This window comes from Pholcus phalangioides, unplaced genomic scaffold (assembly GCF_987345545.1).
Source record: "Pholcus phalangioides strain wild (caught in Gottingen) unplaced genomic scaffold, Ppha-v1.0 ptg000014l_1, whole genome shotgun sequence".
Classification (NCBI taxonomy): Eukaryota; Metazoa; Arthropoda; class Arachnida; order Araneae; family Pholcidae; genus Pholcus; species Pholcus phalangioides.
The window spans coordinates 5,126,558-5,149,771 of record NW_028301607.1 but is presented as its reverse complement, the minus strand read 5'-3'; the positions used below and the strand labels follow the sequence as shown (position 1 = coordinate 5,149,771).

The following is a 23,214-nucleotide window of genomic DNA, read 5'->3' as shown; positions in this document are numbered from 1 at the left end:
TCAAAGGGACTGAAATAATATTCCCTTTTAGACAAATTCCCGTTTTATAAAGGTGCAAATCAACGCACTCATCATTGTACGGACATTTTGATTCAGTTTGAGACAGGTTTCCGTCTCACACAGCGTCCGTCTTAGACAGGTTTCATTGTATAATTAAAATATAATAAAATTAGTATTATTTTCATAAATATTCTTTGCTTTTATGGTCAATTAATGGAATTTCATTTTTGCTCAGAAAGCAATGGTAGCGCACTGCGAGGGTATACGCAGAACCTTCCTTTGGAGGAGGGACGCGATAAGGGATTGAAGAGAGAGAGAAGGGCTGTGTAAATTTCAAGTTTTTCCGCAAAAGTAGCAGTCTACGTTGAAAGAAAATTTACCAAAAATATTTTTAAAAATATTTCAATATTTTTAGTTTTCGATAAACAATTTGTGATTGGGGGACACCCCCCCCCCTCCCGCTGCAATAGGGCCTCAGGGGTGGCAAAATGCTTCGCACCCGGGTGGCAGGTAAGCTCGAGCCACCCTGCTTCTAACCTATGTATAATCCGTTTCAGGTTAACTTTGCAATGAAGGGGAAGCTACGAGGGAACCGCATCACTCGTTGCTATGACAACGAAAGCCGCTTAGCCAATGTATCGATGCGCGGCCTCGGTAAGGTATGGCCGATTCTCGCCAATCTCACTGAGAAAGATCTTTTTTTTTTTTACGTGTTAAAATTTCGAAAAACATAGTAATATTTTTCTGCAATATGTATTTCTCCCTTCCCTCGGCTGGAATTTATTTATAAAAAAGAATTCCAACACCCATAATATGAAAGCAACGTATAATTTTAAAACACTGTATACATTAACCCGTGGCTCTCAAAAAAGCTTGGGGATTTTTAATTTTTGTTTCTTCAATTTTTATGGAAAAAATTAACGTTAGAAACGTTAAATGAAATTTTTGAGGCCAATCAAAAAGAAAAATTAATTAATTAAGAATAAGCGGATTAACTCTGTTTTCACACGTGTATAAATGCAGGAATAGCACCAAATAATAATAATGTTAGTCCTGCACCGTGTATTATGGTATGGGGCGGTATTGGATATCACTCTCGCACTCCTCTAGTACGCATTGCCGGTACTTTAAAAAGCCAGCGCTACATCTCCGAGGTGTTGGAGCCACTTGTCCTTCCTTACCTTCAGGGCTTGCCCACAGCCATATTACAACAGGATAATGCGCGACCACACGTCGCACGCATTGTCCAAAGGTTATTCGTCAATCGCCAGATTGAATTGCTTCCCTGTCCAGCTCGCTCTCCGGATCTTTCGCCGATAGAAAACATGTGGTCCATGGTTGCTCAACGATTGACCCAGATTACATCCCCAGCTGCCACACCAGATCAACTTTGGCAACGCGTGGAAGCTGCTTGGTCTGCTGTACCCCAAGAACACATCCAAAGTCTCTTTGAATCAATGCCGAGGCGTGTGGCAGCGGTGATCTCCAACAATGGCGGCTACTCTGGCTACTGATTTTGGCAGGAACCACACTTCACAGAAGTCTATAAATTTAATCATTTGATGCTTGGTCAACATGTTATCTACAAAATAAATATTGTTGCGATATCTCTTGTCTTTCTTGGTGTTGCAATTTGGGTGGCCAGCAGTGTAAAATACGTGGAACAATCACAAATCGGTGAAAAATAGGGAGTGAGAAACTGATGTATTCGGATTGAATTTTTTGTGAAAATAAATTGAAAAGGAGTCGACTTTTTTTTTTTTGGAAAAAATAGCTTGAAACAGCGATTGAAGGGGTTTTTGTTTTTTTTTGTTCTGTGGATGAGCTGCAATTCGCTTAGTTTGACCCCATTTTATACGTTGTCGGAATCCTAGGCACCGAATCTTGGGGGAGGAGACCAAAGAAATAGAATTTCATGGAGGAAAAACGCCACGGGGAAAAGTCAGCTTTTATTGTGGCATAACCAGTGCCGTCTTAACGCATGGGCCCACCCGAGCACGGCCCGGGGGCCTCAAGTGAAGAAGGGCCTCACAGGAATCAAAACTGGCTGAAATTTTCGAAAATCCGTTAGGTAGGGTCTCTGGAAAATCACTTGGCCCGGGGGCCCACGATGCTGTTAAGACGGCCCTGGACATAACTTCAAAATTTCTTAAGGGAAAATTTTGTTTTTAGCGCAAGATGGTGCCGAATTGAAGAATTTCGGCATTTTTGTAGCAGAATGTGCACACGAGGGAAAATTGTCAAGTGTAGCAGACGTCTGAAATTGCAGCAGTTTGTAGCAGATTTTCCACTCCCGTGGACAATGTGTGTGTGCGTGTGTGTGTATACCCAAGGGCGTAGCGGGGGTGGGGGGGACTTGGGGGTCTGGTCCCCCCCCCCCTGAAATGTGAGAAAATGACCGAAAAAAGGGAAAAAGATGGCCAAATCCATTGTTCTGTCACTTTGATCCCCCCCCCCCGAAATGAAAGTGGTCCCCCCCCCGAACGAAATTTCTGGCTACGCCCCTGTGTATACCGACGATGATCGGACAAAAAGCCATTACATGGAGTGAGCATGGGCGCCCAAAGTCATCTGATGTGTGTGGTCCGCGCGACTTCAAACCTCAAAAGATTGTAGGTGTAAAGGGGGGCCTTAATTTTGTAAAAATGAACTAAGCGTCACCGTTCCAGAGCATTTAAGTGTCCCGCGGTATATTTACAGATGACTTGAGTGTGAATCTTTTTCTTTCAAACCGAGCACAACTCAGATCTATCTCCATCTATGGACAATTTACAACCACTTGAGTGAACCGCGGCACAGTTCCGGATCACTCATTACTTACCTCAAGTAACCAGCGACACTGTTCCAAATTAATTACGCTGTCCGCGACACGCACGTTTCACATATCAATGAAATACCCCGCACTCTCTTAAAAGTTGAACACCCATAAGAAGCTTATTGTAGGCATTTCGAGCCAATACAAAGACCCTTCAGACTTCCGTATAAATCGACGAACGCGAGGTTCGAGAAATGGAAAATCGTTCAGACGAAAAACCACCACAACGTTTGGACTCGTGAATACGAAGCGACTCGATACCTTCTGAAGGACATGCAAAGCTCTCTTCTAGTTCCAGTTGGAAAAGCGCCGACGAATCTTTTGAAAATGCCACATGCGTAAGTGGAATTTTTAATACTTTTCATTTTCATTTACTGGGGCTCTATGGGATTTGTCTCTCAATCTCAGCTCTTGAAAAAACTTTCCTCTTCCAGGACGATCCAGAACTGCCCACGAATCAGCAAGATCTGCTGGGAGACGGACGGTGAGAGCGAACTCAGGCTATCCGAGCGATTGGAGCTGGCCTTGGCCTCCGAAGAGCCGATAATAGTCATCTACGTCCATCACCTCGGCGAGACCATCCTAACGTGGCTGAAGATCAAGTCCGTCCTCGCCCACGCTGGGACATTGATGTGCCTCGGCTCTCTGGGGTGCAGCCTCGCGTTCCCGCCGAGCGCGTCGCACAACATAGCGTTGCCACTGTGCGTTTTCGGCGCTTCGTTTCAGACCTTCCCTATGTGGGCTTTCCGCAGGGATCCGCTCTTCAAATACAGGCCCGTGAAGGTTGATCAGGACAAGCAGCTCAAGGTCGTCGACGGCAAGACCGGAGACTGTAACAAGCCGTATTCGCTGATCCTCGTCAGGCAACCGTCGTGTTCCGAGTGCAAGGTCAACTACTTGATGTCCGCCTGCGCCATTGGCCTATGCGCTTGGAATATCTATAACGCATTCCTCCGTTGATACTTTTGTGTTGTTCGTATTTTCAATAAAGTAGAATCGTTTCATTTGATTCCCACAGTTCTTCCATGCACAGAGTCTGTAATGCAACGTTTCTCAATAGGGGTGACGCGGAGCCCTAAGGTTTTTCACGAGAAGTTGCGAGATTTTCCGCGAGAAATAAAAATTGCAAGAAATTTGTGATGTTCTAGGGCAGTGGTTCTCAAACTTTTGTCTTCTGCAGCTCCCGTGTCCTAGTGAACATACACCCGTGACTGCCCAGAATGGTTAACAAACAGAGAACCCCCTTAAAATTATTAAATAGGCAAACAGAAAAAGGGACAGCTCACTGTGGCGCCACAAGGAGCCGTAACGTACACCTGAGAACCACTGCTCTACGGCATCGTTTCTCAACCTTTTTATCTAAGGCGGCCGAAGATATCTTCAGCCGTGAATGGAGCTGAGGTAGTTATCTTCAGCCATAAATGAAGCGGAGGCAGATATCTTCAGCTGCGAATGGGAGGCAGGCGAATTCCGGGCGACGTGTCGGAGAAGCGACTTATTGTGTAGATGCATTGGATCATCCCAAATTTTACGGAGCAGACAAATGTATCACATATTATTTGGCTCTTGAGAGGGGCGTTCGCCCTCATCGGCGCCCTCTGGATGTCCACTTGATTGAGGATCATTGATCAATTTTGTCGCACCACGGTCATTTTCTGCACACGAGGGCTAATTAGACCGGGACCTACAATTTATTGCCGATTCCGAACGGCAGGCTTGTTTTTTTATACTCATCGAGAGGTTGGTGCGCTAACCCCTCGATGGGGGAACTCCCTGCGGTAGCAATTTTTTCTGTTCTCATGTCGCAGTTTCTGTTGTACCCGTGTGTCAGGAACGTTTTCTGACAATGACCAACCCGCGACACCTTTAAACATGCTTTGGTACTTTAGACGAGTATCTTATCGACCGGGCTACCGCGCCCCCTTGATTGAGGAGACCCACGAAATATATCTTTTATTGGGGCCTACCAAAGATCCCAGCCCATGGATCTTTGGTGGTCATGTGTCTTTGATGTTCTGGAGCCCTGTTCTTAGCTGGAAATAACACCTTACATTGAGGAAAGTGATTTTCTGGATGTTATGCCAAAACGAATTGTTGGCAAGAAAAGTTGTCTCCTCTGGAAATCGAGCCCGCGTCCTCTTGCCCTTCATTTCCCCCAACATTATTTCCTTCAGCGCACTTGCCCGGTATGCAAGAGGAGTCGGGTTCGATTCCCAGAAGAGACAAACACCTTTTTTGTTTGTCTCTTCTTCCGCGGATCTGTCTATACACCAAAGTCGATCAGGATGCCCACGGACCACATAGCACAGGTGTCTTTAACGCATTGCGAGCAGGTCCCATTTGGCCCCCCGGAGCTGTCCTGGCCCGCTGATAATTCTCAAAAAATGGTTGAAAACATTTAAAAAAGGATTAATTCTAGAATAAATGAAAGAAATGATTCCGGAACAAATTCATGTAAACTCGGAATTAATGAAAAAATAATTATTTTCAAAACAAATAATTTGCGAAAAAAAACTATTTCGGAAATGATCGAAATTGTTAATAAATAAAAGAATGAATTTCTTCAATTATTTTTGTGTCTGTTCAACTCTGGGGACCTCCTATTACGATGTCACTAAGTTACTTGAGTTGGTGGCCTACGGGCTTCGTGGAATGTTCCAATTTGACCCTCAGTGTCTGAAAGGTTGAAGATCCCTGACATAGCGGCTAGACAAGACCAAGGGTTTTGAACATATGGATCGTAACCCAAACATGGTCATGGGGCTTCCAAGATGGGTCATACAATTATGCTTACACAGTCCTGTTATAAATGCATTTATTGAATCACTGGTGTCACTGATTTCGAAAAACAAACAGTTCCATATGTCGTGAAACTTATCTTTTACTGATTTTGGATCACGGCTGGAAAAAGGTTAAGAACCCCTGAGCTATACAATAAATACTGAATTGTCAGCCACGAACTGCTAATATCATGATCAAGTTTAACGAACAGATCAGCGATCTTATAATTACAATAAGTTATCCACACAGCATACAAGAACTCAACTTACACAATACTTTAATATCTCATAGTTTCTATTACACATATTGCGGATAAATGACACGAATGATTAATGAATGTGGGTATCAAAATGAAGCAATAACTATGAATAGAAACTTCAGCTAAATGTAGGCATAATTACAGAAGGTAAAAAAAATAAAAACTTTTAATAAAACTTACGAATACAAATTGGTACGATTGCTCTCATACACGTATATCATCATACGTATTAATGAAAAATTATGTACATAACTCAGTTAACTGTTTATCACACCGCTAACAAATGGTAACAGAATCATGTTATATAATAAAACTTACACCCGAAACCAAAAGATTTAGACACTTATGTACATAACAAATGGATAAGCTACGAATATCGTCACGAACTGGTCGATCCAGGTTGAACAGCAGATGCTGATGACCGTTGATACTCACTCGCTTTACGCAGTCTAGCAGCCCTGCTCTTCATCAGGTAGAAATATAGAGATGAGCACATGACTCGTAGGAGAATTGCAATTTTAGGTAGGATACCAGACAGAACTAGCTCGGAACTCCTGGAGACTATGCATTCAAGGATGGCGTCAGCAGCTTCTTTCGGGTTCATTCCAGATGCTGTGGTTTGATCCATCACTAATGGTACAAAAAACATTTAAAAATTTGTGAGATTTAAAAGATTTAATACCATAGAAACATGTTTAGAACTGCAGGTTGACCATAATTATTTGGAATGTAAAGAAATCAATATCTTATGGTTACGAGAATGTCATTAAGTAACAAATTGATGTGATATATCTTAGAGACAGGGCCATAGTGTGCCTTCTTGGGGCCCCAAGGCAGACTTCTTCTGGGGGGAGCCCTTGAAAAGGGTAATTAATGTGCAAAATAAATGAACATTATATGTTGTGGGGTCCCATTCGGCAATGGCTCGGTTGCCCCAGCCTAGTTATGGATCTGCTCAGAGAAGTAGCAAATACTTTGAAAGAATGTTAATAGATGACAGCATTATCCAGCTTTATGATATTTATTTCATATCAACTTGTAGCATTCGCAAGCATGTATAATTCAGTTTCAAAATGGTGCTCAATGATTGTACGACAGAGGATCCCCATGCTTTGTGGACAAAAGGACTTGATGCAAAAAAATAATCACAAAGAAATATTTCCTGTTTACAGAGAGAAGTGTTTATCACATAAATCAGTGCACAATTGGATCGAGAAACTTTCTTAAGGCAATTTCAAAATTTTGTGACAATGATCGAAGCAGGCATCCCAATTTGATTGAAACAGAACCAATAGTGCAACAGGTGGAGGAACTGATTCGGGCTGATCGACATACAGCTGGCTCAAAACAAGACACAGTTCAAAAATTTGGTTGGAAACTTCAACATCAACCTTACAGAACCAGACTTAACCCCAAGCGATTTTATATGTTTAGTCCACTAAAAAACCATCTTCGAGGCAAACACTTTACAGATAATGAAGAAGTTCACAATGAATTCCTAATGTGGCAGAGACAGCAACCCACAGAATTTTATGCAGCTGGTATTGGGGCACTGATAAAACGATGGCACAAATGCATAAATACTGGTGGAGATTATGTTGAGAAATAAAAACTGTTTTGAAGTGATTATCTCTGCAAGTTATTTTTTTAATCACCTTTTGTGAATTACTTAATGACTCTCCTATGTATTATTTAGATGATGAATAAAATCTGTTCCGATAATACAAAAATTTAGAAGCAAGAAAGTGCAAAAAATATAGAGCATGGGAAGTACAACTTCGACCCCCAAGAGGATTCATCCAGACCATGAGAGTTGTTCTTAACAAAAAGATCAATCTACACAACATGATGATAGCACCAGTTTGTCGGAACAGGGAATTTGGTTGCAGCCATTTAAACCCATGCAGTTTGGACTCGATAATGAGACTGCATCCAATCACATTTGATTGTATCCATATTCACTAAAAATTCTTAGATTTTTTTCTGACTTGATTAAAATGTGATTCAGACATGTGTGTGTATATCTGACATGCGTAATCATCTTCCTCAGTCGACTTATATGCTCCTCCAAATGGCAGTGTCCAAACAGCCAGCATCTGAACAGCCTGGGTCTAAATTTCCCAGCACCCAAACATAATGTACTGCCAGTTTGTGTTGCCATGAGCTGCAGCCATTTCGGACACTTGGTTTGCAGACTGAAAAGATAATGCAACCCTGATTTAGAGTATCATGCTACATATGTGTGTTGATAACAATGTTACAGTAACTTTACCCGTTACTGTCCGGAGAGGTCTCTAAATGTGAAAAATGTTAAATTTTTAACCTTTATCTGTGATCATCATAGGCGGTAGGCTGCAGTGATCATGGCCAATCCATCCAGTCTTGATTTTTGCCAAGCTTTCCCGGGTTCCGGAATGGCATAATATTTAAATATGTAAATCTTGGTAGAGTGATGTAATTGTTTTTGTTTGTATCAATTGTATTGTTGATCAATTGTTTTGTAATTCATTCACCTCGATGTCAAATGGTTCGATAGTGGAAATCTATAGATCAATCTACTACTGATCTGAAGAGATTATCACTCCAGGGAGACAACAAATCCTTTAGTGAATTCAGGAACATTCCTAGGTGCAGATTGCATTGCCTACGTGTCATTAGACATGTAAAAAAGAATTCTCTATTACATGAAGTACCCACAATTATCAGCATGTTTTACGTTTCTTCTAATGGAAATATTTCCATGTAGATTCTTGGGTTCCTTTGCATGTGTATGTGTGTGCCGATTAGCAGGGGAAGGTGACATGCTAAGCACAAACTCCCTGAGAATCACAGCACATCTGTCGATGTGGAAAAGAGGACTATTTTCCTGACTCCCAAAAAATGTCATCAGTTGGCAAGATAATTTAGAATTGAAATATTTTGCTAAAACTCTAATTTTAAAAGCTTTAAAATATTGAGTCTGGAAGAAATTAAATTTAGAAATTAATTGTAAATGTCAGTTTAATCGTTGGAATAAAAATTGATATGGTAAAAAAGATATTTTGTATTTCCTTATGTCGCCTGCAAGTAATTCTTTAAACAATGTTAAACCAACCGGAAATGCAATAAATGAGCTTTATTGCAAACTCAGTTTTCCGTACAGTGACAGTCAGCTGAAGTAGGTTTTCTACAGTTTTCCAACTTTGAGGTGAGAACTGGTCTCACATTTAAAAAAGTATTTCTGCAGAGAACAGGAAGCCCTGCAACATGATGCATATGTCATATGAAAATTCAAGCGCATTTACTATCTTCACTTCACAGTATGGAAGACAGATGGCTGCACCTGCAGAACAATGAAACAAGTGCAATTCTCGCAACATAAACACATTAGGGGGGTCACACATACGCTCAGAACAAGCATTCCAACGTGTACCGATTCGTTAGAAATTCCGCAGAAGAGTGCATGTACGGTTTAGTAGTATACAAATGAATAGGAATAACAGTGAAGTTTATTCCATTTAGAGAAACTCAAATGGAAAATAGTAGTCCAGGGAAAATAGACCCTCAAAGAACAAGTAGTCCTTTGAGGGTCACAAAGTGGGTGTATGTGTATGTCCATTTTTGTTTATTTATTATGTATTTTTGTCTTGTCATCTGTCTTTCCTTTGTATTTTGTAATGTGTTCTGTTCTGTCCAATTAAAAAAAATATATATATTACTAGGAAAAGAAAAATGAGAACTCACTTCCATATTGCGAACCATCACTTGTGACCGCATTGACAGAAAGATTCGTCTGCACATAGCCGGGACTGACAACACATATGTGGATGTTCGTGTGGCCAAGTTCAGACTTGAGTGTATCAAAGAATGCTTGCATCGCATGTTTCGATGCCGAATCTATAATTCATTAATAGATACGGGTTCTGAACACTAAATATAAGCACCATAACGAAACAAATCACATAATTAATACTCACTGAAAAACGTTGCATCAAACACAGATGCAGTGGAACCACTCAATAATGGACACTATGAGACCAAAATTTTTGTCCGCTAACAGAGAATGTTTGGTTAACATGTAGCAAAATGCATTGAGGCCCTGTTCCATAGACACAAAAAAAGTGTCCATTACTGGGAGACGTTAGCTAACAAGGAGTGTCCGTTATGAAGGTCCCACTGCATTACTCATTTTGTATGAGAGAACACCATAAACTAGGGCTGCAACTAGGATATTTGTCTGAAGGTCCCTCACCTTCTACTATGAAACTCTATATAGATCTATAAAACTTTTTTTTTCTTTGCATTGTTATGAAATAAAACCAATTTTTTTTACAGTATAGTCCCTATAATACGAGTCTTGAAACTGACATTCTGGATAATCTGAGGTGTTAGAATTTTCAAAATTCTTTTCAAAACCTGTTTTTCACAAAGGCTGAGTTTTGTTTCATTTTTCTCACAAATGCAAGTAATTGCACAGACTGGGGTCTCCGTTAGATCCCAGGCCCATCTACAGTAAAATTTATAGTGCAAACAAAATTAATATCATAGCCCTCTTGGGCCTGGAACCCCTGTCAGTATTCCTTAACCAGTCTAAGGGGCTTGGCAGTTGTGTAATGAATTAAGCCGTTTAATTAAGGTGAAAAAATAGGTCAAAGTAAGACACCCCCTGCTTCTAAGAGAGTCATTTTCTTTTACTTTTCAAATAATCCAAGTTTTCAGCAATCTGAGGTGATCTTGGTCCTGTTTACTTCGAATTATCGAGGAAATGTTAGACGTCGACCAGGGCAAGGTCAGCCACGCGCCACTACAGCAACTGATGACCGGTATGTACGGTTAACAGCCCGTCGAAACAGAACAGAGAAAGCTACTCAGCTGCAAAGACGGTTGCTCTTGGCAGCAGGACGAAGGGTGTCCAGCCAAACAGTACGTAATCGGCTTCATGAGGGAGGGCTCTATGCACGTAGGCCAATGGTCTGCATTCCGTTGACCCCATGCCACCGTGCGGCCCGAAGAAGATGGGCTGCTGAACATCGAGATTGGGAGCAACATGATTGGAGCCAAGTGCTGTTTACAGACGAGTCCCGATTCAGTCTGGAGTGGGACACCCGGCGTGTTCTGGTATGGAGGGACAGGGGCATTCGAAATAACCCCGCATTCGTTCGTGAAAGGTCACAATACAGACGAGCTGGTTGGATGGTATGGGGTGGAATCAGCATAGGCTGATGTACGGACCTGCATATCATTCGGAATGGCACTTTGACGGCCCGAAGGTATGCAGACGAGATACTGCGACCTCATGTCATCCCTTACGCTGGAGCCATTGGAGATTCTTTGGTTTTCCAGGATGATAATGCCCGACCACATAGAGCTCGTCTGGTGGAGAACATGCTTGAAGCTGAAACAATACAGCGTATGGAATGGCCAGAATGCTCTCCTGACCTGAATCCTAAATTTTGGTGTCCCCCCCTCCCAAAACTGCTGCCGGGAACAGTTTCAGTCCTGCCGCATACATCGCGGATGCTGTTGGAGTCGCCAGAAGTGTTGTTGCAAGGCTGTGGAATCGATTCCAAGAAACAGGAAATGTTAGACGTCGACCAGGGCAAGGTCGGCCACGCGCCACTACAGCAACTGATGACAGCTACGGACGACGCATTGCTGCGTGACCAAGGACGCCTGTTACTGTCCGAGACTTGCAGATTGCACCTCTTGAGGAGTGGAACAGTATTCCCCAAAGTCTGATCGATAACCTCATCGCATCCATGGCAAACAGGTGTGCAGCAGTCTTAGCTGTTCGAGGAGACCACACGCCCTATTAAAACTCATGCATCATGTCTAAACAGTACTTTTTTTTTATCGTTTACATGTAACCAAATTGTTACCCTAAATCATCTTTTCATGTTTTTTCCATATTTTCAAAGAATTAAAGCTTAATTCCAAATTTTTTTAAGTCTTTTTTCTGTATTGCGCATTGATACGCGTGTACTATCCATTGTATGCCAATACGTGGCTGTCTCTCACGGTTTTCTTCACTTTTTTGCTTGCTCCCCTATTTGTTTTGAGCAGTGTATTTGCTAATATCTAACAGTAGGGTTACCAGATATCCTCCTTTTTGATGTTATCTTAAACGTTCACCTATGTTTCAGAAAATTTGTCCCTTTGTCTACTTTTTCACGTTTTAGGAATTCTTTTTCTTCTTCCTAATGAAATTTTTTTCACTTTAAAATATTTTGTCTTTTCATTGGGATGAGCGTTTTTGTGTTTTTTTTCCTTTTACCAAATAGCCATTGAAATTTTCAGAATTTTTGTTTTTGCTATCTTCAGAGGTTTTGTTTTAGTTCTAGGAAAAATTACTGTTGTGGCCAATTTTATTGGTCAGAATAGTGGTGCTATCTGTTACAAAAATTGGGAAAAGTGGCATCACTAAATATACGCACGAAGGTGTCCTCTCAGTTTTCGAATCAAGTAACCCTACCTAACAGTCCAAGTTTGAATACAGTGTTGTCTGATTTTTTAGATGCTGCCATCTATATTCATAAAATATTTGTTGCACTGGGGTGTAAAAGACCCTGATGCAGGCCTGCTGGAACAGTATTCAAAAGCTGGAAGAAAACTCTCCTTGAATGACAAGGAGAGCTGCAACAGGCCATTTCAGCAAATGGAAAGAATATTTGGATACAATTTAAACCGCAGGAAATCACCCTGCTGTGATAAGACAAGAATTAGAATGTGGTAAAAAAATAACATTTTGTAAAATCCATAACAAAATAAACACACTTACATGAAGAACGAAATGGAATAGCAATTTTCCCTTGTATGCTGCTAATGGCAACAACGTGGCCACTGTTTTGTTCAATCATCGATGGTAATAAAGCTGTAAGGAGAAAACCTAATTAATACTCTTACTATTACACACTACAATTATAGCTCTAAAATTGATATTGTGACAGGGCGGACTGTTGAGAAAGCTCTAATCTGTATTTTCTCTTTTTCTAAATATGGGAGACGGATGGTAGCATCAGTATTGCATGAAACAAGCCTAACTCTCATCACATATAAGGCTACACATACACACACACAAAGCATTCCTACATGCAGCAATTCATTATTGATTCCGCAGTAGAATGCGTACAAGGTGCATGTGCGATAAAGTAGTATTGATGCTCTGGTTGCTTGTTAAACAGGGGTAAAAAAAATTGATCTCTTCATTACAAGTTTTGCTTCACTAAAACCACATCTCATAGGACAGAATGGGAGTCGCCATAGGTGTAAAGTTATTGGAAATGTTGGGAGGGCTCAAACCCAATATTTCTTTAGGTACATATGGAGATGTTGGCAAATATATATTGGGAGGCTCAGGCCCATGGACTATATACACGTTTATGCCTATGAAGCTTATAGTTATACAGGGTGATTCAAAATTCAATGTACAAACTTTTAAGGGAGGTAGAAAACACCAAAACAGATTTTTCCATAGGAATGTATCACTTTTTGTTTTTTATGCATAACTGTGGATGGTAAGAACTTTGAGCACTTGTTGTGAAGCAATGTATACACGTACCATCCTCATGTAAAGTATAACTAAATAAAGAGACTTTCCACCAGGGGCGGCTTGTGAGGGAAGCGCGACAGTGTGTGATCCCCTTGAAATTTCAAGTCATTAATTAATAATTCAAATGGATTTGGTACCGACTTAATAATATTGATTTTTTTTTTTCAAATGAATGTTTAAATTAGAAAAGAAATATTTTCAAAAGGCACTGATACAAAATTGTAACGTAAAGTACAGGTCATATGATCAAGGTTTGGCAGAGCTTTCCATGGAAAGATACATGTTCTTTCCTCTTTAGGCACTTTCCGTCATGCGGCCAAACGAGATACCCTTATCACTGAGGAACATATGAGGGGAGAAAGAGGATAGTTAACACAAGTTATTACACTCGTTTTGGACACACACAAAAAAAAATGTGCCCCGATGTTGATGCTGCCATCTATCAGCTATCGTTTAAATCTGTTGTATCTTTTGCATTTTTTAAAATTTGAATATATTTGAATATAAAAAAGTAATTATATGCTTAGAAAACTTAATCATTAAAATATAATAAATCTTTTAAATTAGAATAATAAGAGTATGAATTTTTGCAATTTGCAAAAAAAACCATTGCCGATGGCAACTGCTGGACCTAAATAATGGTTTCCGACATTGTTAAGATATCAATAAGGCTCATTGAGTTTTGAATCACTCTGTATAACATCAACTTGACATATATTCAGTTATATCTACTGTACTTGTCGGTGGAAGATTCGGTTGAATTCCTGCTGAGAACCACAGCTATTTAAACTAGAATCATCTCATTTTTGAGCCAGCCCCGAAAAAAAAACCAACATTCTTCAGCAATATGATTTCGTGAGAAGAAAAATCATTTGTAATGATTAATGTGTCTATGTCACAACTGTGTGAAACCTCTCTATCCTCTTTTCTCACAATTAAACCAGGGATCTTGTGATAAGGAATGATTCAGTTATCATTACAAGTTGAAAAATATCTACTTATTTACATTAAATGAAATAACTGAGTAGGTTCTCATTTTAGTTGTCAAAAGATTATTGAGTTAATAAACGAAATCAGTCAAACAGAAATAGATGTAAAAAAGCTAATGTTAAAGTACAATCTAAGCATAATGAAATGAATGAGAAATAAAATAGAATTCATCTATTAACGTACCTTTCGTGAGAGCGACCGGTCCAAAATAGTTAGTAACCATAACTCGTAAATCCACCTCAAGATCTGTTTCAAGGGCTTCACCACGGGAACTTATGCCACCGTTGTTAATTAAAATGTCAATCCTGCCATGCACCTGCAAAGCTTCAGCCGCTTTTTTTGGGATTTCCTTAAGTTCTTCAAGGTCGAGTAAAACTATAGCTGGCTCATGGCCAGAATGATGCTGCATACATGAAAATTGTAATGAAACTGATTACAACATGCCATAAACAAAGTTAAATCGGTTCATAAGCCTAAAAAAGTGTCAAAGTATCTTCTCAGCGCGAATCCTTACTTACTATCTACACATAATGGTGATTATTGTAATTAATGACTTGCCTGAGACATCAGATCATTTTTCACCCGCTCTAGAGCATCTTTTCTTCGTGCTGCCAAAATCACTTTACATCCAGCTTTGTAGAACTCATGGGCGAGAGCTATACTTTCAAAAAAACAGAATTTGATCAACTTTACAAATGCAAAAAAAAAAAATTTTACAAAATATTCTTGTAAAGACTAAAACGAAATGTGGGCTACAATAAGATATACAGGGTGTTCTGTTAATTCATTGACAAACCCAGAGGGTTGTTAATGAACATCAAGAGGAACAAAAATTGTAATGGAGCATAGTGTTGCAAACCCTGCTGAGAGGGTGAAAATTGTGAAAAATACATGCAGGTTTCGACGTCACGCTGGAACAACAAAAAGTACAATAACCACACAAAAAAATTTATTTCATTATTGTTTATTATAAGAGTTGTTGAAATTGACGGCTGCTAACATCATTGCACAGTCTAAAATGGCATAAAAAAGATTCCCAGATGTGCATATAAAAGCATACCAGGTATGCTTTTATACAGACGATACTCATCAAAACAGACAACTGTTACATGAGTATCATCTGTACAAAAGCATACCTGGTATCTTCGAGCACGCGCTTCCAAGAATCGTTTTTATGTCATTGTAGACTGTACAATGACGTCAGCAGCAGCCATTTCTAAAAACTCTTTTAATAATAAATCAAATAAATTTTTTTGAAGTTATTACTTTTTGTCATTCCAGTGTGATGTCGATGACCTGCATGCATTTTTCACGATTTTCACCCTCTCAACATAGTTTGCGACACCATGTTCCATCGTAATTTTTGTTCCTCTTGATGTCTATTGACAACCCTGAGTTTGTCATGTCCATGGGTAAAATATGGAAAATTAATACTCTTTTGGTTGTGCGACATTGTACTAGCGAATCTAATGCATATGAGCAAACATTCATAAAAACGTTAAGTGAATTGAATAGCATATGATGACAAGCTTCTTGAAACGTGTATCTTTGAATTGTACAAAATGAGTACCAGATAAAAGCAAACACCATAATAAAGCATCTCTTTCCTCAGTTCGCATAGGAAAACTGTCTAATTTCAGAATGTTTTGCAATTGCATTAGATAAATATCTCTATAACATCGAAATTACCGCTACCGTAGAACATTTATATTTTAGGATTTAAGAGCCATAACAAGATGAGAGAAGTCATGAAATTTCAACGCTGTGAGATAAACTGTTTAGGTGCAATCGCATGTCAAAGTACCTTTGCGGTCAAAATTACCACTTCCGTCGTTCTATTATTAAAGAAACAATGCATGCTTTATTCCAGTCAATACAATTTATTTGCTATTAACCCTCAACTGCCACGAGTGTGCAGCGTCGTCTTAACGCATGGCCCAAGGGCCTCAAGAGAAGAGGGGCCTCACAAAAATGAGAGGTAATTGATGTTTTCGAGAATTTTCCAGGTAGGGCCTCAGAAAAACCAATTGGCCCAGGGCCTATGGTGCTCTTAAGATGACCCTGTGAGTGTGTATATATATATGCCTTACGGAGTCTATGCATTAACTGTCACAGGCATATTTATATGGTTTTACAGCATGTGATATAGGATTTCCTATATCACGGAAAAAAATATATCACTGAAGTGCAGATCATTTAAGATTTCATCGGCAGTAAAGTGGTTAAATAGCTCAAATATTTAAATAAATTTTATTTGTTAATGTGTACAGAGCGGAATATATTCTGCTTCTTACCTTCTCCTAATCCTGAACTAGCCCCGGTGATCAAAACAACTTTATCCTGAAGTGCACGGCTCTTGAAAACTTTGTTCTTGAAATGGGACCTGTAAAGGTGATACACCAGCCAGGGAAACGCCAAAGGGAGCGCTATTCCTCCGATCACCAAGCGAGCCCAATGAGACATCGTAGAGCTTAAAACCTGCAGAGAAATATGTTCGGTCTATTATCAAAATTAATTCATCAATATAAAAAAACCAATTATATTGCAGAAAGAACGATCAAATAATTTATATCCTAGAAGCAGATAAATCCTTATAACAATATAGTTCTCTCCTGTGCCTTGAATATCGTTATACAGTGAAACACCTATATAACAACACTCCGATACTCAAGGGACTAGGAAAAATGTCTTGTTATAAAAGAGTTATCTTTATATATTGGGGATATATATACATATAAACACTATGAAAAGTGCATTAGAACCTAAAAGTCATACCGTTATATGAGCTATTGTCGTTAAAGAGTGAATCATTACATAGAATTTTCACTGTATAGCAGGGGTGAAAAGCTTTTCAGTCCATGGGCCAAACATGCCTCAAGGTCATTAGGGAAAATATTTTATCTTTACTCTTTTTCTCGATCAAACGTTGAACCTGATGGCAACCTCCACAGTTGTAGACAAGTAACTTACTGGAATATTACAAACCCACAGCGGTCGAAGAGGTACCACTCCATTCAAATAAGTGCTTTAAGGTAAATTTTTGTTGTTAATTGAATAATTCTCACCTAAACATCACTAGTCAGATCACTCAGTGTTGGCTAGAGGTCGTTAGACTTCAAGGAGCCTGTTGATCCGGTGTGATCAGTAGACATTACTCCTGACACGATCAACGGACTGTTTGTTGTGAAGTGACATCACTCCCCAGTGCTACCGCATTGCAGCTCCACCGTGATAAAAGAAATCCTGAATATATGCAAATCAGCAATGCGATCAATGGTGATTGGTCTGCTCTTTGTTATGAAAGGCAGTTCTTCCACTTGTAATTCTGTTTTACTTGAAATCAGCCATACTCCAATACTCGCTGGTTAACTCCACCTGGAGAGTTAGGATGCCATAGTTTGGAATGTCCCTGTAATCCTCAAAGTTTCTGAACTCCTATTAGGCTGCTTATTCATCATGTAAGCCCTACCAAGGTAAAAAAACGGACGAGGACTTCAATATCCAGATACAATGAACTGACTCCTGGTGAATGGAGATATGGGCCGACGACTTGTTGATATCAATCTTTGCCAAAATTTGTAAAACTTCTAAATTGAATTTTTAAACATTGTGTAAATTAAACCTAAAGTGTAATTAAGTTCTAATTCTCGACTCTTGTTGTGTTTGCTCACGATGCTTATTTTATTTTTAATGCCAGTTATAGCAAATCATCAAATTACCACCACGCCACTCAGGTGGGCCAAACATGCTGCTGCTACTACTGCTATTTAATAGTACATACACCTCGTACATATTCCTCTACGGAATTTCTAACAAATTGGTACATGTTCGAATGTGCGACCTGAGACATTAAGTTTGTTTCTGTATAATGCTTGTTATGTGTAGTGCTGCCATCAATTTTTCTAACTATGAGTGAAGTGTAATAATTGAATATTTGTATCCATTGTAGGCCTATTGCTCTCTCTCTGTGACGAGACTTTTTAACGGGAGATTGGTGCCTCGTAGTTAGGAACCGCGCAAAACTTCAGCCGACCACCACTGCGGTGACATTGGAGTTCGAACCAGTGTCCTCGCGATACAAGTCTGTCACTATGACTACTCGGCCACCACAGCGGCTAGACATGGTATATTTCTGCTTAGTTGAATTTTTTAAATCAAGAATTAAGATTATTTACATGACATATAAATTATGTTATGACTCCAATATCAATAATTAACTATATTCATCTCACTTTTGCCAAACATACAGTATAGGGTTTTTGTTGAATTGCATTCATACTAACTGTGCCCATCGTTTTAATGCGTCTGACAATTTTTCACCGATTTTACCTATAGTTGGCAACTTCACTTGCCTCTGACAATTGCTTTGGGGCCATTCAAGTTTACGCAAGCAGATTTTCAGCCATTTTTGAACCCCCCCCCCCCTCCCCCTTGTCAGCAAAACACTGACTCCCCCCCCCCCCCGTCAGCAGCTTAGAATATTTCATATCTTCAAAAAAGGGGTGGTTGATGACGTAAGCAACCTTCAACCCCCCCCCCCTCCCCTTGTCATCAAAAGTCAGCAAATACGAAACCCCCCCTCGATGCTGACGTAATACTTGAATGACCCCTTTATTACAATTTTTTTTTTTTTTTTTTTGCTCTGAATGACAACTTTACCTGTCATTGAAACATTTTCGAGTTGTAACTGCCAACTTTAGTTGCCTTTGACAATTGTTTTGGCTGTAATTGTCATCTTTACTTGCCTTGTTTACATTTTTTTGGCGATATCCCGTATCTTTATGAAAAATATACACACACATATGTATGGCCAGTCTAGGTATTTATCACATTGTGTGTATTGATACTTTCCACGGAAACAACTCTTACGGGCCGTATTTGGCCCGCGGGCCGGAAAACGCGCACCTTAGTACAGGGATTTCAATGTAACAACGCAACGCCGAAGCTATTGCGGTTAAGGCCTAGAAAACTACTTTAACCAACACAAGTTAATACCAATGGAAAAAGAGTAAGAATTTTTAAATAATTTTACAAAAACAGATCGAATAATTAATTATAATTATCATTTCAAAATAATTATAATTCTATATACAGTCTAAATAATTTGTTATTAAACCTCCTCAAAAAAAAACTTACCCACAGGACGTTTGTGTTGTTTTGGGCGGCATCAGCTGATTTTTCAAACACAGAGTCTTGCATCATTACCATCGATATAATATCGATACAATTCAAAATATTTACAGAAATAACAATCGTTATTAACAAAATAATTGGAAATTAACAACCCTCTTTTCACAAAATTGAATTATTTTAAGCTCCTCAAAAGACTCGCGCAAGTTGGTAGAAGAAAAATAAAAAGGCGGTTATCGCAGTTATCATATTTATGTTATCTATTCATTGTCTTGACCTTGATTTTTTTTTTCCTCTCGAGAAGATTATCAATATTATTTAATAACAAGGAACAATATCAGGAACAAACGAAATAATTATGATGGTCTTTGGGTTGTTTGATTGTTTTCGAAAAGAAAATAGTTGTGAAAACAACAAGCAGGTTTACGTGAGATTATGTTTTAGTAAGCTGACCATATTTCATCGAGAAAAATGCGGAGATTTGGGATTTTCAATACGGGAAAATACAAGAAATCGCTAGAGATACGTAAGGGGCCGTTCAAGTATTACGTAAGCAAATTTTTAGCCATTTTTGACATCCCCCCCCCCGTCAGCAAAATTTCGTCATCAGCTCTGCCCCTCTGAATCTTAACTTATATTTTCATAAACGGTGGTTGATGACGTAAGCATTATCCAACCCCCCCTTCCCCCCCTTGTCATCAAAAGTCAGCAAATCGGAAACCCTCTCCCCCATCTATGATGACGTAATACTTGAATGGCCCCCTGAATTTCAAGAATAAAAAGTCCAAATTGCGCCAAAAAAAAATTGCAAATCAAAAATTTTGAGTTTTATTCACAAAAAATAAAATATTTCACGTCAACAATTTTGCGTTCAGCAGCAAAAAAAAAAATAATAATAATAAATAAAAATTGCACGTAAAAAATTTCGCGCATTCATCCTTAAAAATTTTTCTCAAATCAAAAATTTTGCATTCATTTTCAAAAAAAAATTTCATTCTTCTACAAAAGTATTTTTCAAATCAAAATTTTTGCTTTCACAAAAAAAATTGCATTCACTTCAAAAAACAAATTTGCATTCACTTCAAAAAACAAATTTGCATTCACTTCAAAAAACAAATTTGCATTCACTTCAAAAAACAAATTTGCATTCACTTCAAAAGACAAATTTGCATTCACTTCAAAAAACAAATTTGCATTCACTTCAAAAAAAAAATTTATTCTTCTACAAAAATATTTTTCAAATCAAAATTTTTGCATTCACTTCAAAAAAATTGCATTCACTTAAAAAACTTTTTGTACTCACTTCAAAAAAATTGCATTCACTTCAAAAAACAAATTTGCATTCACTTCAAAAAAAAATTTTATTCTTCTACAAAAATATTTTTCAAATCAAAATTTTTGCATTCACTTTCAAAAAGCTTGCATTCACTTTAAAAAAAAATTCGCATTCACTTCAAAAAATGCATGCATTCATTTCAAAAAATGTTTGCATTCACTTCAAAAAAAATTTTTATTCTCCTACAAAAGTATTTTTCAAATAAAAAATTTTGCATTCACTTTCAAAAAAATTTTTAAAACAAAATATTTCCAAATTAAATATTTCGCATAAATTCGCAAAATCAAATGAAAGAATTTTGCATTCATTTGCAAAAATATTTTTCAACTAAAATTTATTAACAGAAAAAACTGCAATTAGAAAATTTTGACTTTATCTACAAAAATTTAAGTAAAATATTTTTCAGCTGAAATCGTATTTATTCGTGGAAAATAATTTCAAAAACCAAAAGTTTTGAATTAATTCGCAAAAGCACATTTTTTGAATCAAAAATTTTGTCTCCACTGGCAACAATATTTCTCATAACAAAAATTTTTGCATTCACCCACAAAGAAATTTTCAAACAAAAATTTCGCATTTGTTCACAAAAGTATTTTTTGAATTCAAAATTTTTATTCCTCTACAAAAATATTTTTCAAATGAAAAATTTATCATTCACTTTTAAAAAAAAATTTCAAATCAGAAATTTTGCATTCACTGCTAAAAACCTTTTCCAAACAAAAAATTTCGCTTTCATCCGCAGAAATGTTTCTCAAATTAAATACTATTTTGCATTCATTCACAAAAAAATTCAACTCAAAAATTTTGCATTCATGCAAATTTGTTTTTCAAATCAAAGAATTTTGCATTCATTTCAAAAAATATTTTTTAACTAAAATTTTGCATGTATTCGCAGAAAAAGATTACAAATCAAAAATTCTGCATTCAATTGCAAAAATACTTTTCGAATCGAAAATTTTGTATTCATCCTAAAAAATAATTTTTGACCAAAATATTTTGTATTCACCCGCAAAAGTATTTTTCAATCAAAAATTACGCGCTCTTCCCACTAAAAAAATTAACTTGAAAATTTTGCTTTCATTGGCAAAAATTTTGCCTTCGTCTGCAAAAGTATTTTTCAATTCAAAAATTTTGCATTCATTCGCATAAAAATTGCACGGCATATGTCTTATACGGTAGTCAAATTCGTCCCAAACTTTTACGAGCATGTTTGCATCCACTGCGAGTGGATTTCTGTGGACTACGTGCGAAACTCTCGGATGCGGTCCACATTCTCGTCTGACATGCGGAGACGGCCAGGGGATTTCCCTTTACACAGACAACTCGCGTCTCGGAATTGTTTATACCAGCGGTTCTCAACCGGTACTCCGCGGAGCCCTTGGGGCTCCGTGTGCGCTTCCCAGGGGCTCCGCGGCCACTCGAGAATAATAAAATAAATCAATAAATTTGATTAACAAACAAAAAAAGAGGCCTAAAGGATGCCGCAATATAAATAATATACTAAAAGGGGCTCCTAGTGTTAAACAGGGCTCCGCCAGAGAAATTATTCACTGAAAAGGGCTCCGCGAGTCAGAAAAGGTTGAGAACCGCTGGTTTATACCATTGCCTAATGCTCTGAGCGGTAGGAAGTTCAACACCAGGGTATTGTCGACGAAAAGCACGATGAAGAGAGTTGTTACTGACTTACACTTCGCGAAGCTTAGAACACAAAACGATTTCTGTTGTGCAGTCGCCATCTTGACAAACACTGAAGTGGTGGCCGAAGGAAGAGCGTTAGCGCTACCTGTCGGCAACAGCGTGAAACCATGGGCGGAGATACGGAGGCGATCCCCCAGCGTCAAAGGTGAAGGTGGAGTCGACTGATCTAATGTATATATGTATATATGAACTGACGTCATCATCATCGTGCCCCCCCTCCAGCAATAATGCCCTCCCCCAGACTTCCAAGTCTATCTCCGCCTATGCGTGAATATATATATATATATATACTAGGGGGGCTCTACCCCCCCCCTTCCGCCTTTGGCGGCCAACCCCCCCCCCCCCCCCACTTCTCTTCACAACATATCTTGTTCATTTCGTCCAACTTCATCAGCGTGCTATGGAAAGAGACGTGTGAAAGCACCAGCTTACTGAAGAAGCGAATTTTAATAAAAATAATGATAAAGCAACAAAAAAACAAATGAGATTCATCAAGCACACCCAGAAACTGGGGCCCCAGATTCAATTCGCTGAATTTTAGTGGGGCCCACACTGGATATATCTCGGGCTACCGATGTGTTGCAAATTTTACAATGTTAAACAACAAAAATCAATGAGATACATCCAAGTGCCCCGAATTAGAACCTATCAACATTCCCATGGAGCACTGACCTAGA

General features: G+C 38.6%; 1 protein-coding gene across 2 annotated transcripts; it reads right to left on the bottom strand.

The window, feature by feature from the left end:
* Positions 1–5,856: 5,856 nt before the first annotated feature.
* Positions 5,857–19,768, bottom strand: LOC149078018 (dehydrogenase/reductase SDR family protein 7-like). Of its 2 annotated transcripts, none has more exons than XM_089241576.1 (7): positions 19,510–19,768; positions 16,668–16,851; positions 14,932–15,029; positions 14,557–14,776; positions 12,613–12,705; positions 9,579–9,731; positions 5,857–6,485 (listed from the first exon to the last, which is right to left on the bottom strand). In XM_089241576.1, the coding sequence occupies exons 1-7, from the start codon at positions 19,579–19,581 to the stop codon at positions 6,235–6,237; spliced, it is 1,071 nt and encodes a 356-aa protein (XP_089097702.1). In that variant the 5' UTR covers positions 19,582–19,768; the 3' UTR covers positions 5,857–6,234. The 2 variants fall into 2 exon arrangements, with proteins under 2 accessions (XP_089097702.1, XP_089097703.1); XM_089241577.1 differs by having other exon boundaries at positions 19,033–19,513.
* Between the last annotated feature and the right edge of the window lie 3,446 nt (positions 19,769–23,214).